This window comes from Nycticebus coucang, chromosome 22 (genome assembly GCF_027406575.1).
Source record: "Nycticebus coucang isolate mNycCou1 chromosome 22, mNycCou1.pri, whole genome shotgun sequence".
NCBI classification, from domain to species: domain Eukaryota; kingdom Metazoa; phylum Chordata; class Mammalia; order Primates; family Lorisidae; genus Nycticebus; species Nycticebus coucang.
The window spans coordinates 20337703-20358151 of NC_069801.1; the positions used below are offsets into that span (position 1 = coordinate 20337703).

At 52.1% G+C, this 20449-nt stretch overlaps 2 protein-coding genes across 6 annotated transcripts in view; both read right to left on the minus strand.

Annotated features, from left to right (window-relative positions):
- The window catches only part of CRYBG2 (crystallin beta-gamma domain containing 2), a 42149-nt gene extending 36591 nt beyond the window's left edge, over positions 1-5558 (minus strand). For all 5 annotated transcript variants that reach the window (XM_053577041.1, XM_053577040.1, XM_053577038.1 and 2 more), the window contains exon 1: positions 5348-5558. In XM_053577041.1, coding sequence (XP_053433016.1) covers positions 5348-5403 — 56 coding nt within the window. In that variant the 5' untranslated portion in view covers positions 5404-5558. The remainder of the gene's footprint in view (positions 1-5347) is intronic.
- Positions 5559-5676: 118 nt separating this feature from the next.
- ZNF683 (zinc finger protein 683) lies at positions 5677-20217 on the minus strand. The gene is made up of 8 exons (XM_053577107.1): positions 20114-20217; positions 19153-19277; positions 17975-18182; positions 14305-14990; positions 12397-12525; positions 9420-11414; positions 7407-7476; positions 5677-6084 (listed from the first exon to the last, which is right to left on the minus strand). The coding sequence occupies exons 2-6, from the start codon at positions 19264-19266 to the stop codon at positions 11100-11102; spliced, it is 1452 nt and encodes a 483-aa protein (XP_053433082.1). The 5' UTR covers positions 19267-19277; positions 20114-20217; the 3' UTR covers positions 5677-6084; positions 7407-7476; positions 9420-11099.
- Between the last annotated feature and the right edge of the window lie 232 nt (positions 20218-20449).

Sequence of the window (20449 nt, forward strand, 5' to 3'; positions counted from 1 at the left end):
CAGGTGCCGCCCCCAGATAAGACTTTTTAAATGTTGGGCGGCGCCTGTGGCTCAGTGAGTAGGGCACCGGCCCCATGTGCCAAGGGTGGCGGGTTCAAACCCAGCCCCGGCCAAACTGCGACAAAAAAAAAAAAAAAAGATTTTTTAAATGCTCAGAGAGGTTAAGAAATTTGTTAGAGTTCTGGCGCGGTGGCTCAGGCCTGTAATCCTAGCACTCTGGGAGGCCGAGAAGGGTGGATTACCTGAGCTCACAAGTTCGCAACCAGCCTGAGCAAAAGTGAGAACCCGTCTCCATTAAAAATAGAAAAAATAGGGCGGCGCCTGTGACTCAAAGGAGTAGGGCACCAGTCCCATATGCCGGAAGTGGCGGGTTCAAACCCAGCCCCAGCCAAAAAAAAACTGCAAAAAATAAACAAATAAAAATAGAAAAACTGAGGCAAGAGGATTGCTTGAGCCCAAGTTAAAGGTTTCTGTGAGCTATGGCGCCACAGCGCTCTACCCAAGGCGACAGCTTGAGACTATCTCAAAAAAAATTTTTGTTAGATTCACACAGTAAGAGAGTTAAGACTTGAACCCCAACCTTTCTAGACTCCTTCCTATATTTATCTCTGGTTTGGGGGGGTTGCTTTTATTAATTAATTTAAATTTAAACTTAAAATTTTTTTTTTTTTTCAGTTTTTGGCGGGGGCCAGGTTTGAACCCGCCACCTCCAGTACATGGGGCCGGTGTCCTACTCCTTTGAGCCACAGGCACTGCCCTTTATTTTTTTTTAGGGACAGAGTCTCACTTTATCACCCTCAGTAGAGTGCTATGGCATCACAGCTCACAGCAACCTCCAACTCCTGGGCTTAGGCGATTCTCTTGCCTCAGCCTCCTGAGTAGCTGGGACTACCTGGCTATTTTTTGTTGCAGTTTGGCTGGGACTGGGTTCAAACCCACAACCCTCGGTATATGGGGCGGGCACCCTACCCACTGAGCCACAGGCACTGCCTTTATTTTTTATTTTTTGAGACAGTCTCATTTTGTTGCCCTCAGTAGAGTGCTGTTGCATCACAGCTCACAGCAACCTCAGACTCTTGGGCTCAAGCGATTCTCTTGCCTCAGCCTCCCAAGTAGCTGGGACTACAGGCGCCCGGTACAACACCCAGCTATTTTTGGAGATGGGGGTCTCGCTCTTGCTCAGGCTGGTCTCAAACCTGTAAGCTCAGACAATCTGCCTACCTCAGCTTCCCAGAGTGCTAGGATTACAGGCATGAGCCACCATGCCTGGCCTGGTGGTTTGCTTTTAAAGGGGGCCACATCAGTCCTGATGGAGCTGTCCACCCTGACTCCAGACTGCACTGACCACAGCAATCCAGGATCCCAGAGACATCAACTTTTTTACCTCTGATCTCAGTGCCAGCCTGTCTTCAGCTCTGTTCCTTCTCTCCATGAGGCACCCCTGCCAAAGACCCCACCCTGAGGCAGAAATGGACCTACTGCCCCAACTCTCCTCCCCCATCTCCATCTCCCTCCTTCCAGAGGAGCTGGTGGAATCCAGTACTTTGACCTGCCCTGTGGCCATGACTCAGGTTTTATGAGGGGCAGAGATGAAAAGGACTGAGGCCCAGGGAAGCCTTACCTGACTCCAGGACCACTGGTGGCTATGACAGCGTCTAGGACAGGACTGGAGGGCTCTGGAAGATGGGGGCTTAGATAGGGTCCCTATTCTTTCCCCAGGCCAGAGCTTCCTGAAATCAGGGCACAGCCAGACACCCAAGGCCCTGGATTTTAGTCCTTAGCTCAGTACCTCCCCTGTCCTCATTAAGGAAGGAGCCCCCTTGGCCAGGGTGGTGGTTCATGCCTATAATCCTAGCACTCTGGAAGGCCAAGGCAGGTAGATTGCTTGAGCTCAGGAGTTCAAGACCAGCCTGAGCAAGAGCGAGACCCCGTCTCTACTAAAAATAGAAAAACTAGGGCGGCTCCTGTGGCTCAAGGAGTAGGGCGCCGGTCCCATATGCCGGAGGTGGCGAGTTCAAACCCAGCCCCGGCCAAAAATCACAAAAAAAAAAAAAAAAAAAATAGAAAAACTATCCAGGAATTGTGGCAAGTGCCTGTAGTCCTAGCTACTCAGGAGGCTGAGGCAAGAGGATCATTTGAGCACATGAGTTAGAGATTACTGCACTCAACCCAAGTCCATAGAGTAAGACTCTGTCTCAAAAAAAAAAAAAAAAAGAGGAGGCCAGGCATGATGCCTTAAGCCTGCAATCCTAGCACTCTGAGAGGCCAAGGAGGGTGGATTGCTAGAGCTCAGGAGTTCAGACTAGTCTGAGCAAGAGTGAAACCCCCATCTCTAAAAGTAGCCTGGCGTTGTGGCAAGCGCCTATAGTTCCAGCTACTTGGGAGGCTGAGGCAAGAGAATCGCTTGAGCCCAAGAGTTTGAGGTTGTTGTGAGTTGTGACGCCACGGCACTCTACCAAAGATGTCAAAGTGAGACTGTGTCTCAAAAAAAAAACCCCAAAAAACAAAGAAACAACAAAAAAGGAAGGACCCCTCCTTTTTCCCCATGGATTCCCCATCCTCCCACTGGGATTCCTCACATTGAGCCTCACCCCTTTGCTGAGCTTCCCAAATCCCTGTCCTCCTCACCGAATCTCTTCTCCATTTCTGAATAGTAACACAAACCACCTACCCTTCTCTGAGACTCCTTGTCCCTGATGGTGCTGATAGTAACTCATTCATTCCTTCACTCACTCATTCAATGCTAATTGTATCAGGTGATGTGCTAGGCCCCGGTTAAACTCATCCAAAGGCAACTTTCTCATGAAGATGGTATACCAGGACTGCAGAGGTCAAAGAATTATACATAAAAGCAGGAATAACATTTGGAAGGCCCTGGGCTTTGGCAAAGCAACAGTAAAGCAGCTTTAAAGGAAGCTGTTGATAATCAGATCAGATATTACCAATGACCTTCCAACAATCAGAATTTAAAGCCTTTCTCAACCCAACCCAAACGGTGGACAACACCCCTGACAGTCATTCATTCCATAAGCATGTGGTCATTGGCTTCTGCTTACATACCTCTAGGGACAGGGAGGTCACCACTTGATATTTTGCCTGCCCCATCCCTGGACAGTCATGATTGCTAGAATGTCTTCAAACTATGCTGGAATGTATTTGCCTATAGCTCTCCCCTTTGCCCTTGCTCTGAAGACATAGCCCAATGACTCAGGTCACCTCTCTTGGGCCAGCAGAAGGGCCCATTCCCACAGCCCTTTCTTCTCCAGGGCCCCAAACCAGAAGCAGATTTGTTGACAGGGTGACCTGTGAACTCCAAACAAGGTGTGTGGAGCTGAGAAGGGAGAGGCTGAGGAGGGGGTGGGGGGAGTGTGGGAAAGAGTCTCATCTAACCCAACAAGTCCTAGATTCTCCCCGCTTACCTGTGAGTCACCCCAAACTAGGCCAAACCAGTCCACAGGCCCACATGCCGACAAACACATGCCGCGTCACACAGGCCACCACATGCGCCAACTCACAGACACCAGCGCAGACCCGCAGGATTACACAGGAACAAAAATACACCCAGACATCTTCATGAACACACAGCATCAGAGACACACGGACACACACAAATACAACCCAAACACAGAGACGAATGACGCACATGTGCACCCTCACAACACACACGCAGTCCATTCACCACCACAAGCTCGCCTCCTCTTCAAGTTCGCCTACACCTGAACATGACACACACACTGGATGCACACATCTTACACATCCCCACTTGCAGCCCCAGATGTCTCATCCTCCCCACCCCCATTATTTGCCAAACCTGGCCTAGAGAACCCTCCCCCAGGAAGGGGACATAAAAAAAATAATGTCCCTGGAAGTCACCTGCCTCCCTATCTGAGACCTACACTCCCACCGAGTCTGTCATTATCTGCCTGGGCCCCAAATAGCCAGGAAGTGGAAGATAGAACCCCACATCCTCCCAGCTGACCCACCTGCTCTTTCTCTTCCCCTCTTCAGGGCCAGCTTCCTCCAATCTCCTTCCCTCCCTCTACAGCAGTGGTTCTCAACCTTCTTAATACTGCCATGTATTTTCGTTGTTACAAAGGGGTCACGACCCAAGGTTGAGAACCGTTGCTCTACAGCCCTTCTCCCCCACTGGAGCATCCATGCAGGTCTCAGAGCCAACCCAGGTCCCACATCTCCCTCTTCTTTGGCACAGGACAGGCACACTGACCCCTGCCCAGGACCCAGGAATCTCTGATTCTAATTCTTCCATCCCTAGTATAATGCCAACAAATCTACCACCAAAGGATCACAGAAAACTCTGGAGTCCAAACAGCAACCACACTCAACCCTCTGCACTCTGCATGAGGCCAAGGAGGTTTCTTAGCAAGGCAGGGTGCGAAGTGGTTAGAGCATAGACACTGGAGTTACAGAAACCTTAGTTCCAATTCTGGCCCCTTTCAAGTTAACTTTGAGCAACTGACTTAACATTTTTGAACCTTAGCTTCCTTACTATAATTAGGAGGAAGCTAGAGGGTTGGATTCATGGGGCTGTTGGGAGGATTAAATAAAATCATGCTTAGAAAACAAACTGTAAATATAAGTGACAGCTGCCCCATCGTCATTAGAAGCCTTCAAAGCCCCAAGTAAGGCTCAGTGCCCCTGCATAGTAACCCCAGAGAGGCCCCACGTTTACAATATCCCCACAGGTAGTTTTCAGGAACCCATCTTTCTACCTCTGATCTCACAAGACAGATTTAGGAGAGTCATTCCTACGCAAATAAAAACCAGGCTTAGGAATCTTGATGCCTGTTCCCGTAGCTGCCAGCACAGAGCCAGGTGGGGTAATTATTGCTGCCACTGAGATGTAATTAATAAGCATCCCTGCTATTTTGGCAGCTCAACTCTCTAGAGTTCAAAGCATGTTCCTGTAACTGCCTCCTCCTTCCTCATCTCTAGCCACCAAATCCATTCGAAAACTTAAGGCCCAGAGAGGTTAAGCAACTTGCCCCAGGACACTGAGCAACTTGGCTGGGGGCCTATTCCCAGGCCTCCTGAACAGAAGTATAGAGTGGTAGTTGTTGCTGAGGAGAAGGTGATCCCCCACCTGCCCATTGTCTCCATGGCAGGCTTTCTCCTTCCTCAGGAGAGAAGAGGAGGGCAGCCGTGGGTTTCAGGAGGTAACCTGTGGGTGAAGGGGGGCAGCGGTGGCAGAGGTAGCTCATGCTCAGGGTGCTGAATGAATGGGCCTTGAGTTGGAGAACTCCAAGGAACAGGCAGAGACCCAAGAGGAGACAGCCAGGCCAGTCTCCCCTCCCACTATCACCCCACATGGGAACCAACCCCCACTCACCGTCTATTTGGGGACCCAGCTGTCAGGCCAGCCCGGAGCTCCTGCTGCTGTGCCATGCAACCCTGATGCTGTTGGGCTCCCAGCTCCTGGGACAGGGCTGTCGGACACCCCGTGATGGGGCGTGGCCCCTGGGGAGGCTCCCGCCAGTCCCTGGATTCCTCAGGGTCCAGGGGGTGTGGAGCTGGTTGGGCCAGTTCCTCACCCTCCTTCCCCAGTGCCTGCCTATGCCTTTGCAGGGTGACAGTGATGCGGTAGCGGGTCCTCCTAGCAGAGGTACGTGTGTGTAGGGTCTGAGCTGACTCTGGTGGGGCTGGTCCTGGGGTGTCAGGCTTGCCCTTTGCCCCCTCTGTCTCAGGAAGGGAGGCAGGGTGGGGCAGCAGGGGTGCGTCTTCCAGGTTGCTGGGTGGCTCAGGCCTCAGAGGGACCTCTAGGACTGTGAAGGGGGGTTGCTGACGGGCACAGCCTGGGGATCTCTGTCCCCAGTGTCCAGCAGCAAGTCCTGGGTGTGGTGAGGGCTGCCTGGTACCAGCAAGCTCTGCTGAAGCCACAGCCAGTGCCAGGCTCTCAGGCTCCTTGGAGGCATGGCTGGCCAGATCAGAGGCACTGCCCACAGCTGGCCTCTGTAGGCGTCCCAGGGACCGAGCAGGTCCCCCTGAGATGTGCTGTTGTTTCCAAATCCAGAAACCATCATGGCTGCCTATGTGGAGGTCCCATTCGGAGTGGCTGTGGGCTGGGGCCTGGGGGAAGTAAGAACAAGCATCAAGAGGGGCAGGGACATGGTGACATCTCCCCCACCCTCCAGGCATCCAGGCTACCCTACTTGGCACAGCGAAGCTGAACAGGGGATTAGGGATTATGTGGGCATGCCTGCCTCAAGTGCCTCTGCCCACTCCAGGCTACCAGAGAGGTGTGCCTGGGACATGAGAGAGCCAGGGCAGAGCACTCCCTTGAAAGTGGGATAACACCTGACCTCTGTCTGCTGCCTTCTGTTGGGGGTTCAGCCTGGCTGTGGTGATGACAGCTCAGAATCCAGATTCATATGGACACTGCCCCTCAAATTACCAGTTTTAAGGGATAGTCTGTGTCCATAGCACCCAAGGAGCCTGATTTGGGGTCAGAATTCCTCCTAGCAAGGAGTCCTTGATCCCACAGCTTTAATTTACTCATTTATAAAACAGGTGCAGCCTCTCATTCCCCAGGACTGAACACCTCAAGAGACAGAAGAGCACAGCGATCAATGTGGGGGGAGCTGGACCCCGGCAACTGGGCCTTGAATCCCAGCTCTGCTACTGTCCAGCTGCAATCCCACTGGCACCTCAGTTTCTCTATGTGGAAAGCGGGTGTGATATTAACAGTACCTGCCTTCTGGGAGTGCGGTGCAGATTGTACCAGATAAACCATGCAGCGTGCCCAACACATAACAAGCAGTCAATTAAAATCTAGTGATTACTAATGGTATTCAGGACCAAAAAGAGACACATGACTGCTTGAGCCACTTCCAGAGGAGGCGGCTCTGCTCCTCTAAGGGGAGAACACCATATCATGGTCCAATTCATGGTTCCAATCTCTACCACTTCAAATGGGGTAACTGTGGCCAAAAGGTTAGCCACTGGCCCAGCATCACCCCCGGAGGGCCATGCCAGGAAGTGGGGGACAGGAGCCAAAGATGGGAGAAGGTCAGGTCCAAGAACAGGGCAGAGAGAAGGGGGTCCTGGGAACAGGCTCTTGTCTCTATATGCCTTCCCCAAGAACTCCAGCACTAGGAAGTCACGCTTCCTGAGCGTCCATGCCCCAGCCATGCTTGATCTTCCACATCCATTACTTTATTTCTCACAATAGCCCTGAGAGAGAGGCATTATTGTCTCCACTTTGTAGATGGGGACGCTGAAGTTCAGAAGTGGGGAGTGATCCGCCTGGGGTCACATAGTGGATCAGCAGCAGAGGGATGACTGGAACTCCACCTGTCTGACTTGTAAGTCAGGGTTCTAAGGGCCTACCCAGCCCTCCCAGAGCTTCTGTTCCCCTAGCCCCACCCCACTCCCCTTGGCTTCTCTCCTACCTTGAGGCTGACATTGCTGGTGCTGCCCTGGCCCCAGGCCAGGTCAGGGCAGCTCTGGCCATCCCAAGGCCTGGGAAAGAAGCACAGGGGGAAGAGAATGAAGTAGCTTTCTCCTGTCCCAACACCATCACCCTGAGACTGGACTCAGAAAGCCCTCTCCCTGACCTTCTTTCAGGGCCCATAGTCCAACAGGATGGGCTCCTAAAACATTTCCATGAAAAGTCTATGTGTCAGCCTCCTCTCTGCTACCTCCCTCAGCTGATCCCTTCATCCCCAGAGCCAAAGAAAGAATGGGCTTGGATCAAAAGTAGGGACTGGCTCTGTATCTGAGCTAGAATACAGGGAGCAGATAGTGCTCTGATGATTCAGAAACTTGCCACTTGCTGAGGTCCTCCATGTGCCAGACTTACCGCTAAGTATTGTACCTAATGATCTCCTTTAAGCCACACAACAATCCTAGAAGGTGGATCACTTAGTGCCCCCATTTTTCAGATAAAGAAACTGAGGTCCAGAGAGTCAAAGTGATTTGCTTACAGTCATACAGCTAATGAGCCTTGGAGTTACAACTCCTGGAGTTAGGACTTCACTCCAAAGGTTGGCTGGACGTCCCAGTAATAATGGGGGAAAGATGAGGACCTGCCTTGGCTCCTTTTCCATGCCCTTGCAGCCCCTACCCTACCATCACAGGCCTGTACCTCAGTACTGAGAACTAAGTGCAAGTGCATGCATGGCATGTGTCATCACGCTGGCCCTGCCAGCAGCCTGCACAATCCCTCCTCTGCCCTCCCCACCCATGACTCACTCCCCCCCAACCCCACCTCCTTCTCTCCTAGTGCTGCCTGGGCCTATAGGGCAGGTTTCTGCCAGACAGGGTAAAGGGAGAGGGCGTGCCCTCCAGGCAGGGGTGGGCAGGGCACTGGCAGGGTGTGGGCACCGCAGGGCACTCGGGCTTCCAGGCATAGGGTGACTAGGCTCTCCCCTCCCGTCTCTTCAGGGTGAGAGAGCAGTACAAATGTCTCCCCTCATTCTATCCCCACCACACCCCTACCCTTCCTGGAGAGCCAAAGATGGCGGGGCCACCATACAATCAGAACAACTGCCTGGTAACTGCACAGACACACAAACACTCGTGCCTGAGAGTACCCCCCATGCTCTTCCTACAGGGCTTGTGAGCTATTAGAGTTCTCTTGGATTTTCACTATCACCCTCCCAGCCAGCCTTTCCACTCAGCCATCCGCATTCTATTCCTACATGGGCTACGGGCTTGGAGAGGCAAAGCAATTTGCTCAAGATCAAACTGCAGGTAGGGTTAGGAGGCAGGCCAGCTGGCTTGCATGCAGTCTGGCAGTCTCTGAAGGCAACAGAGCTTCAGGAATTGGGCTCTGGAGTCAGACTGCCTAAGCAGACTTCCCAGTTGTGTGACTTTGGGGAGGTGACCTCACCTCTCTGAACCTCCATTTCCGTATCTGAATCACACAAATACCTGCTTCATAGGGCTACTGCAAGGATTACACGAAATAATCTAGGTAAAGCATGCAGCAAGTGGCAAATAAAGGCTCGTTAATATAATCTAGAGCTATCTCCAGGTGAAGGGATGATGGGGAAAACCTCTCCCAGGCATCCAAGGGCAAATGGGGTACAGTCTAAGACAACTCTGGAACCTTTCATGCTCATGACAAAGGGCCATGAAGACATTGGCCTGTGATGTGAGAATCAAAGTCCGCAGGTGAGGAAGTACTACCTTTGCCTTTTAAACTTCGTCTGGAGAGGAAATCATTGAACGTAGGCCACCTTTTTGACTTAGGAAATTGTAAATGTTGTTTTAAAGTTATAAAAAAAAGCACAAGGGATCGTTCCACATTCAGAATCGTTCCACATTCAGAATCGTGGCACACTGACACATATTCTTATGCTTAAGGATACCCAAACACACTTGATCAATCATTACGCTCTAGCTCGCGTGTGCACACACACCCTAAGGCGCCCACCCGGCCTTTCTCCATCTCCCCTCACCTATCCCCGGATGTGGCCTCCTCCAAGGTCTCCTTCCCCCTGCGCTCCCTCCGGACCCCAAGTCCCGCCAAGAGGCGGACCAGGCGTGCCCCCAGACCCCTGCGCCGCTCGGCCATGTCAAAGTCCGGTTCTTGAGCCGTCTGGGCACCTGACAACAGGGGCCACCCGGATCCACTGCATTTGCGGAGAAGCGCCTCCTCAGGCGGCCCCACTGAACAAACAGCCGCCCCACCCGCAGCGCGCGGGCGGGAATCCGAACCAGCTGCTGCTTCTGCCCTGGGACAGAGCGCGCGCTCTGGAGGGCACTGGACCCGCCCCGGACCGCAACCCAGGCCCTCCGCCTGAGCCACTGCCTCTGTCCCCTGCACTCCGGCCCCATCCGCGCTTTTTCAGGCAAGAGGCGCCAGGGACCCACCGGGGGGGATGCAAGCCCTTGAGCTGGACACGCAGGACCTGGGTTTGGGAAAGAGGGGCCTGGGGTGAGCAGGGGCCGGGAGGCGGGGCTGAGTAAGGGGCGCCTCCTAGCGGCAGATGGGGCTAGAACATAGGGGCAAAGCCAGGGACTGGAAAGGGGCGTGGACTCGCGAGTGGGTGGGGCTTAACGCGAGAGGTCGGTGTCCCAGGTGGGGCCCAATGTGTTACTGAGATGGGCTTGGAACAGGTGGGTCCTGCTCCTACTCTGCCCTTGCCCTGCCATGCTGGGTTCCCTTTGAGACAGCTACGACGCAGAACAGGAATCTCGTTTAGCACCGCGGTGGGGAAGCGACTGTGAAACCTGCGAGGGTATTGGTGCTCCTGCTGGAAGTCTGCCAGAGAACCCCTCTGAAAATTACTGTTTAACAATAGCTATCATTTACTGTGATCATAACTTGGACCTCCTGCTTGCCAGGCAGTACCCTTTTCCACTTGACGCTGTCTCTGACTCAGGAGTGGGAATGGGGAACACCTTGCACATTTGAGGGGGTCCTCTGGCGCTTCAGGGAGAAGGGCCATCAGAAGGGTCCCCACTCTTCAGGTTCTTTGCCAGTTCTCCTCTGCCTATAGCCCTTTCCCTGAATTTGGCACCCCATTAGCACTTTGCCCTCTGTGGTGACTGGTCCTGGCACACATGATTTCATGCAGCTGGGTCATGAGTGGACACTGATATCTCGTGTCTCCTTCCTTACTACTCCCATGGAGAGGAGCAGCCCACCTGTCCATGTAGGGAATATGGCTGAGGGAGCACTATGGCCATGAAGGAATCTGGAGACCAGAAGGTGATGGGAGGCAGCAGAGATAGCAGAGATACCTCTGGACAGGTGTTGGAAAAGATGTTCAGAAACAGGGCAGCGTGCCCAGACTGGGCAGCACAGTCTGCTAAGTCTTGGAGGTCTGGACTGTCCAAAGGTGAGTTGCAATGGAGGGCCTTGTTCCAGATGGGGCTCAGACAGGGCGTGCATCCCACACTCATCCTGAGGTACATAGCTGCAGGCCCCCACCCCATATGCACAGGTATCCCAGGCTCTTCCCAGTTGTGTCCCCGACCTGCTCCCATGTGGAGTGTGATGTATGGTAAATACATGGTGGCTTCCCCCTCTACTGCTGAAGCTCAGGAGGCCCAACCTCATTAGAGAGAAAACCCTTTAATTATTCTGCCCCAGCTTCTTCCCCTGGGCAGTCTTGACACCACATTCAGGCCGGCTACTCTTGATTTACCCCGGATGTCAAGGACACCTTGACCTTGTCCATATCCCAGGCCATCTGTTTCTCTGATGGCACCACTACAAGATCTAGTACTCCCTGGTTGCATGGGGCAGGGTAGGCCAGAGAGGCCAGGGAAAGGTGGGCATGAGCCAGGCCCTGGGACCTTGGGGCGTGCAGCCGATGGTGCATCTTCAGGTGGACGTGCTGGGTGAAGCGACTCAGGCAGATGCTGCACTGGAAGGGCTGGGCCTCCAAGTGTAGGCGCAGGTGGGTCTTGAGGTTGCTGGAGCTGCTGAAGCGCTTGTGGCATGTCTAATGGGAATGGGCACTGTCATCAGCTCTGCCCTGAGTGGGGGTCAGTAATTTGGCATCCCCTCCCCATTTGAGAACTACCCCCCAACAAAACCACCTCCCTGTCCATGCAGGCCCAGAAGCTCTTCCTGATGATTTTTCCCTGCGACCCACAGTGACCACACATCAGAGCTAGGCTGACTGGGGTTAGTGTCCTTCTGCTCCCTGTGTGAGTTTGGATAAGTAACTTATCTCGAGTCTTCTTCTCCTCATTGGTAACATATGATTATTAATACCTAGCGTCATACACATGGGGGACGGAATGAGATAATCACACAGAACCCCTATGTGTGAGGCTGCAGCTTCAGTGGATATAATGAACGTTTACTGGGGGCTGCCATATGCCAGGAATTGGTTTCATGTCCTAGTACAACTCCTCTATTATAGTGAGAAAGCAGAGGCTCAGAGGAGCGAAGTCACTAGGCAAAGGTCACACAGCAAGTTAGAGGCAGAGCTAGGATTTGAACACAGGCAGCCTGACTCTGTAGCCCAGACTCATAGCCCCTACACTGCTTTCATTTCTGTCCCTGTAAAAGCCTGAGAAAGAATTCCTGCCCTTCTAACTTCCCAAGGGACATGGTCAGGCTCACAGAAGGAGGGAGCTAACATTGATCTAATGGTTTTCCTACTCTGATACTTTGCATACACCGCAGCACTAACTTCTCCAACAACCCTGGGAGGTAGGTAAATGGGTATCCCTTCTCTAGGACCACCAACTTTATTAATCCCCCCAAACATATGTCTCTGTTTCTCCTCCGGGCCCTGGGAGTGACTTCCAACACCACTCATTCAAGGCTGAGAGGAATCATTTTCACACATACTGGACTCCCTCCCTTCCGGTTTCCTCTTTCCTATCTCCATTTGCTCAGGAGGACTGGGAAATAGAAGCTGTAGGTGTCAACCTCTAGGGGAGGGGAAGGGAGGGGCATGGGGAGGCTCTCACCGGGCACTCGTGGGGCCGCTCTCCAGTGTGCACCAAGTGGTGCTTCTGTAGGTGGGCAAGCTGGGTGAATCTCTTCTGGCACAGTGTACACTGGAATGGACGCTCCCCACTGTGCACACGCAGGTGGACCTAAGCCAGGTGTAAGTGAAACACTGCCAACTGCCCAGAGCCCCCTGCAGGGCCTGGGGTCCTCTCTGAATATCTGCTCACATCCTCTTGTTGGCAACCAGGCCTTTCAATGCCCTGCCTCTCTATCACCCCCCAGGCTACTACTACTCTTTCTGCTGTCCTGCAGCAGATGGCAGTGTCTGAAGGCCTGATAAGGGGCATCCCTGGTATACCCTGGAGCAGTGCTATTCAAAGAGTGGTCCGCAGAGCAGCAGCATTGGTATCAAACCTTGGGAGCATGTTAAAAATGCAGATTCTCAGGCCCCACCCTAGACCTGCTGAACCAAAAACTCTGGAGCTGGGCCTAGGAAACAGGCATGTTTACTAGATCTCTAGGTGGTTTGAGACTTATTAAAGTTTAAGAACTCTTTCCCCACTGGACACAGTAGGGCTGTTGCCCTATAACCACAGCATTTCCTTAACCTCAGCGCGAGCCAACTTGTGCATAATTTCCGGTCCTTGCTAACACACAGAGATGTGCCCGTGGACGCCCCCTGCTGGGAGATGCCATGATGAGGCTAACAACACCAGTGCTGACTTCCACTCACCAAAAGTTACCCATTCTCCCATCTGACCATTAAAAAAATAATCTTGGGCGGTGCCTGTGGCTCAATGGGTAGGGCACCGGCCCCATATACCGAGGGTGGTGGGTTCAAACCCGGCCCGGACCAAACCGCAACAAAAAAATAGCTGGGCATTGTGGCAGGTGTCTGTAGTCCCAGCTACTCAGGAGGCTGAGGCAAGAGAATCGCCTAAGCCCAGGAGTTGGAGGTTGCTGTGAGCTGAGATGCCACAGCACTCTACCGAGGGCGATAAAGTGAAACTCTGTCTCTACAAAAAAAAAAAAAAAAATCCTAACACTCTGGAAGGCTGAGGAGGGTGGATTGCCTGAGCTCAAGTGTTGGAAACCAGCCTGAGCTAGAGGGAAATCCCATCTCTAAAAATAGTTGGGCATAAAGAAGGCACTTGTAGTCCCAGTGACTTGGGAGGCTGAGGCAAGAGGACTGCTTGAGCCCAAGAGTTTGGGGTTGCTGTGAACTATGACGACACAGCACTCTACTGAGGGTGACAAAGTGAGACTCTAAAAATAAATAAGTAAGTAAATAAAAGAAAGACAGAAAGAAAGAAGAGTTTTTACTGGAAATCCAAAAAAATAGTTGTCCTGGAAAGAACTTTGTACTAGAGGTTAAATCAAAACCTAATACTCGGTGCCCGTAGCACAGTGGTTACAGCATCAGCCACATACACCAAGGCTGGTGGGTTCGACCCCAGTCTAGGCCTCCTAAACAATGACAACTGCAACAAAAAAATAGCTGGGTGTTGTGGCAGGCACCTGTAGTCCCAGCTACTTGGGAGGCTGAGGCAAGAGAATTTCTTAAGCCTAAGAGTTTGAGGTTGCTGCAAGCTGTGATGCCATAGCACTCTACCAAGGGCGACATAGTGAGACTCTGTCTCAAAAAAAAAAAAAAGAAAAGAAAAAAAAAACGAATACCATAGTTAAATCAAGTAACCTTGGGCAAATGCCCATTAGGAGTCTCAGTTTCCCCATTTTAACTTAGATGATCTCATAGACAGTCTTCCAGGGTAATGAGACTTTGATGGCCATCTTTGATGGCCACCCAAATGAACCAGGCTGCCCAGGGGTCCTTCCAACTGTGAATTCCTTGCTTATAGAAGCTGGGGGGTGGGGAAGTCACTGAAGGAGGCTGAGGGGAGCAGCAGAGCCCTGGGGGCAGGTACCTTGAGATTGGAGAGCTGCCCAAAGGTCTTACTGCACACGTTGCACTTGTACAGGATTTTGCCGTTTTCTTTCTGCAGTGGGTAAGGCAGGGCTGCTCTGCCAGTCTGGGAACCCTGTGGGGCTAGCTTTGCTGGGGCAGCCACATCAGCGCACTCCAGCCCTGGGGAGTAGGTTAGAGCAGCTCTAGGGCCTGGATTCTGGGCCTGAGAGGGTAGGGTTTGGCCAGAAGCTTGGCAGGTCCCTGGGTAGGGAAGCAGGGTGTCTTTCTGGGTGCTGTGGTGCCCAGGCTCATTGACTGTCATCAGCAAGCTAGGCACAGTCATGGTGGGGAAGGAGGTGTCTTGGGGCAGCATGAAGAGGTGGGAACGTTGAAGAGAAGGTAGGGCCCCGTAGGTGAACAGGTAGTGTGGAGGCAGGAGAAGTGGGTACCCAGGGTAGAAGTGGAATGGAAGCTCCTTGGAGATGGGGGCAGGAGGGGAGAGAGGACGGAAAGCCAAAGGGCTGGGGCTCTTTCTGTTCTGCCAGGGTGGTGGTGAAGAGCTGTCATGGGGAGAGAAGGCTGGGCAGGGGGCACCCTTGCCAGCTCTTTCAGGCTGCCTTCCTATCTCATCCCTGCTTGGTGGGTACTTGGCTACGAGTTTTTCATCATCGGTGGAGTTGGTGTGCAGCTCTGATGGCTGGTGCTCTGAGAAGGAAAAGGAAGAAGGTCAGGACCCCACAACCTGGGGTAAAGCCCTTGCCCTATCAAACCTGCCTAGTTTGGGGCTGAGAAAGCTCCAGCCATCGTCCCCCACCTTGGGCTTCCTGGTCTGCAATGGCATTTGCCAATAAAAGCTGCTAACATTCCTGTCATGCTAAAGAATTTCAGGGGGAGGTGAGTAGGGTGCTGGCCACATACACAGAAGGTGGCAGGTTTGAGCCCAGCCAGGGCCTGATGAACAACAATGACTACTGCAACCAAAAAAAATACCCAGGCGTTGTGGCTGGCACCTGTAGTCCCAGCTACTTGGGAGGCTGAGGCAAGAGAATCACTTAAGCCCAAGAGTTTGAGGTTGCTGTAAGCTGTGACCACGGCACTCTACCAAGGGCGACATAGTGAGACTCTGTCTCAAAAAAAAAAAAAAATTTTTTTTTCAGGGGAAGAAAACCATTCAAGAAGCCTATTAGACATCCAAATGAGTAAGTCAAGTAGGAGATGGATGAACTGGGTTGGAGTTTAAAGGCGATATCTGAGATAGAGACATAAATGTGGGTGTCATTGGCCCAGATGAGATCACATGAGGGTGATGCTAGATCTGCTGTGTCCAAAATGGCAGCCATTGGATGTGTGACCACATTTATATTAATTAAAATAAGTATGATAAAAAATCAAGATTGAGCATAGTGGCTCACGTCTGTAATCCTAGCAGTCTGAGGATTACTTGAGCCCCAGAGTTTGAGACCAGCCTGAGCAAGAGTGAGACCCCATCTCTACAAAATATTTAAAAAATTAGCCAGGCATGGCTGTATGCTTCTAGCTACTTGGAAAGCTGAGGAAGGAAAATTGCTTGAGTCCAGAAATTTGAGGCTGCAGTGACCTATGATTTGCACCACTGCAAGCTCTGTCTATCCAGACAACAGATGGAGCAAGATTCTATCCCTTAAAAAGAAAAATTAAATAACTGGGCATTGTAGTGGGCACCTATAGTCCCAGCTACTAGGGAGGCTGAAGCAAGAGAATCGCTTAAGCCCAAGAGTCTAGGGTAGCTGTGAGCTGTGATGTCACAGCACTCTACCAAGGGAGACTCTGTCTCTTTTTTTCTCCAAAGAAAAAAAGGTAAAGTTAGGTAAAGTCCCTCTGGCAATCAGAGGGACTTTTTTTCTCCAAAGAAAAAAAGAAAGAATGAAAAATTAAGATCAGTTGAACTAGCGACATTTAAAGTACTCAATAGGTATAGTATTTGACAGCACAGTTATAGAACATTTGCATTATGGCAGGAAGTTCTAGAAGAAAAGAATAGAGGAAGAGAAGAGGAAAAAAGGAAGAGAGGGGAGAAGAGAAGGAGGGAAGAGAAAATGAGAAGAGGGGAGGGGAGGGGACAGAAGATGAGAGGGCTCTGGATTGAGTTCTGAGGCATGAAAATATTTTGGAGGCAAACATTGTGACCTGGTTGTTTGTATCCTCACATTAACCTGAAATAAAACAAGAAGACGAAGAGGAGGGGGAGGAGGAGGAGGAAGAAGGAAGAAGAAAAAGAAATTTAGGGGCGGCGCCTGTGGCTCAGTCCGTAAGGCAAGGCACCGGCCCCATATACCAAGGGTGGTGGGTTCAAACCCCGCCCCGGCTGAACTGCAACCAAAAATAGCCGGGCGTTGTGGCGGGCGCCTGTAGTCCCAGCTACTCGGGAGGCTGAGGCAAGAGAATCGCTTAAGCCCAGGAGTTGGAGGTTGCTGTGAGCTGTGTGAGGCCACGGCACTCTACGGAGGGCCATAAAGTGAGACTCTGTCTCTACAAAAAAAAAAAGAAAGCTACACAAACCATACCTTTGCAAGACATGATTGCCAGAGGGACTTTACCTAACAATTGCAATCAGTGTAACCTGGCTTATTGTACCCTCAATGAATCCCCAACAATAAAAAAAAAAAAAGAAAGAAAGAAATTTAGGAGGTAGGAGCGCTAGCAAGGGAAACTGGATACAATGGCCAGGGGAGGTAAAGTTAAGAGCAATAACAAGTAAAATATCAAAAAGAAAAAAGTATTAAAAAGTAGATTCTGGGCTCGACGCTTGTGTAGCTCAGAGGCTTGGGTGCCAGCCACACACACTGGAGCTGGTGGGTTCAAATCCAGCCTGGGCCTGCCTAACAACAATAACAACTACAACCAAAAAATAGCCAGACATTGTGGCAGGTGCCTGGAGTCCCAGCTACTTGGGAGGCTGAGGCAAGAGAATGGTGAGAGCCCAAGAGTTGGAGGTTGCTGTGAGCTGTGACACGACAGCACTCTACCTAGGGTGACATAGTGAAACTCTGTCTCAAAAGTAACAAAAAAGTAGATTCTGCTTGGATCCTCATTTATTCACTCAGTTGTTATACTGAGTTGTTTTACTGAGTTGTTTTACTCTGGGCTCTGTGCTGGGGCCCCAGAAATAAAGGACCCAGCAGGATAATGCTTGCCCTCCTGGAGGTCATAGTTGCTTAAGAAAATGGTGTATTGTAACACAACAAACCTAGAACACAGGTACGGATGAGTACCTATGTTCTATGGGTGAAGAAACTTGGCCTCAGTGATGGGCCCAAGGTCCTTGAACTAGAAAGCACAGACTTTCAACCAGGACTCCAATCCCAATTCCCTGACTCCCAGTCCAGTGTTCTTCCCTTAAGATCCCATTAGCACAGACATCCGAGGCAGACAAAGTAGGCTGTGCCTACTCCAGCTCCCAGACACGTGCCTGGAAAAGCCACTGCCCACCACCTGTGGCTCAGGTATCATTGCCTGAACGGCCATTGGTACCCTCAAGCCAGAACTCCAAGACCAAAATGTGGAAATAAAGTATGCCTGATGCTCTGTCCTCATTAGTGACACTATGTCCTCACTAGTGACCCTATGTCCCCTCCCGTCTCCAAACCTAGCAGCACCCCCACCACCAGCCTCCACTAAGATGCAGGTGCAGCACTATGCCCTGGGCTTACTTGTGCTCAAAGCGTCCTCTCTGAGACCCTGTGGGACTGTGCCCAGAGATGCCGGCTGTAGGGTGTACAGGTACAGGTCCAGGCCCTGGGGGCAGGCCAGCAGGGAAGATCTGACTGGTGTCAGTGGCAAAGGGGTAAGCCAGCTGGCATAGGATGGGCCGTCATGAGCATCCACTGTGTCTGGAGGTGGTCTGTAGGCTGAAAAGACCTGGAGGGCAAGAGGCAAGGGGCTTGGGGGCTGGTGGTTGGGACTCCATAGTTCCCTTGGATGTCACCATCCCTAATGTTTTCAAAGGGGAGAAGAAACTAAGGCATCCCAACTTCCCATATCTGTCACTCAAATTGCTTCCCCTTCCCTTATGCAAAGATTTCTTTCCTCAAGGATTTTCTCACACTCCACAGGATTGCCCTCCCCTACTCCCTGGAACCCTATCTAGCCCTGTTCTCACTCCCCACCCCTGCCCCTGATCACCCTGACTGGGCCCCCAGTGTATATCAGACCACCCACTGTGGTTTGTTTGTTTGTTTGGAGACAGAATCTCACTTTGTAACCCTGGGTAGATTGCCCTGGTGTCATAACTCACAGCAACCTCAAATTCTTGGGCTCAAGCAATCCTCTTGCCTCAGTCTCCCTTCTCTTGCCTCAGCCTCCCAAGTAGCTGAGACTACAGGCGCCCGCCACAATGCTCCTCTATTTTTTAGAGACCGAGGTCTCATTCTGGCTCAGGCTGATCTCAAACTCCTGAGCTCAAGCAATCCACCTGTCTTGGCCTCCCAGAGTGCTAGGATTATAGGCATGTGAGCCATCGCGCCTGGCCCTCTCAGGCACTGTGTTTTGAATGGAGCCAAGGTGAACCTGGAGCAAATCCCCATCAAAGACTATTAACCCCACAGGGTGGCCCTGAGCTCCCCCACCCCACTGAACCCAAGGCCATGGTCATGGCCTCCTGGGGCCATTCCTCCCCCAGGAGAGTCTGGAAGCCTGGGCATGGGGAGAGGGTCCCTGGCCCTTTAAGGGCACATCCCAATTTCCCCATTATGTGCCTGGGCCAGGAGGTGCTCAGGCCTAGGGAGGATAGACATCAGGTCCCCTTTTGACATTCCCCAACTTACTCCTAACATCACCTCTTACTATAAGCAGACTCCCTATGAACGATAAGGCTGAGACCCCACCTTACCTGGTCACCTTGGCAGAGCTGAAAGTCCAGGCTTGAGGACAGGGAGCCCCTGGTTCCCCCAAGGGCCTTGGTCTTATGGCAATAACCCACCTGAGCAGCTGGTTCTCCCTTCATGCCCCCTCTACCTGATGGGAAGACAGGTGAGCCAAGATAAGCTGTGAATGTCCTCCAAATAGGACTCTGGCTTCTAGAACTAGCTCTCTCACTAATACGCTGTGTGACCACAAGCCATTCACTTCCTCTGGCCTCAGTTTCCCTATCTGCAAAATAAGAGGGTTGGACTGGATGTGTAGGGACTCTCTTGGTGCTGGCATGTGGCAGCCAAGGGTGCTCTCCTGATAGGTGCAGAAAAGAGATTGAATGGAGGCTAGCCAGTCAGAGGTGAGGAGCAAAGTTGTACTGAGAGGAAAGAGAAGGTTCTCGTGGAGGTTATTGTCAAGTGAGCTCAAAGATCTGAGAGAACATTCCAGATTCCTCAGGGTCACCAAGAACTAAGACACCCCACCCCACCCCCGCCATGCTGAGATATCAATTCCTCTACCAACCAAAGGCTCCCCACCAAGGGGAGTCCCGCACCCCAGCTCAGCCAGAGGACACCTCCTGTCACCCATACTGGGCCACCATGCCTTTGCCATGGATAAAGCCTGGGAGAGTGAGCCAAGAGTCCCCAGGTTCCCTGAATGGTCTGACAGCAGGATGCCTTGAGGGCTCAGCTATCTGCTTACTTAGCACCTGTGCTTCTCTGCCATCCTTTACTTGGGGCCACATAGCACAGGGATCACCTCAGCCTAGCAAATGCCCCAAGACCCCTTCCCTGTCCCATCAGCCTCTTCCCTCTCTCTTTAACCCCAATGCCCTCAGACCATAAAACCTGCACCCCAGGGTCTCAGCCCTGCAAACCCTTCTTCCTTTCCTCTGTCCTGACTCCTGCTAACCCAGGCTCAGATCTCAAAATAAATACCCTGGCCCCCTGAGGGCTGCTTGCTGTGGGGCTCTCCGGGGCTCTCCCTGGCTCTGCAGCAGTCCTCCGCTGGAGAAGGAAGGAGAGTGGGCAGGCAGGCAGCAGCTGCCTGTGGCTGAGGTTCCATGGGACTGAGAGATGACAGGAAAGAGCGACATTTAAAGTGGCCACAAATAGGAAGTGGGGGGCGAGCAGGCAGGGCTGGGGACCTGGCCCTGCAAGACCTGACAAAGGCAAGACCCAGCCTTTGCCTACCTACAACAATTCTGCAAGCCAGCTTGCTGGGTCTGGGTTGCAGCGAATTGGGGCTGCTAGAATTTCAGGGTGTGTGTGCAC

Bases quoted from the DNA above. Each gene is read 5' to 3' on its own strand.
- ZNF683 (XM_053577107.1), bottom strand. From the start codon at position 19,266: ATGAAGGGAGAACCAGCTGCTCAGGTGGGTTATTGCCATAAGACCAAG. The intron at 12,526-14,304 runs GTACCTGCCCCC...CACCTGGCTTAG, and splicing joins GGCAGCTCTCCAATCTCAAG to GTCCACCTGCGTGTGCACAG. The intron at 11,415-12,396 runs GTGAGAGCCTCC...CATTCCCATTAG, and splicing joins AGCGGCCCCACGAGTGCCCG to ACATGCCACAAGCGCTTCAG.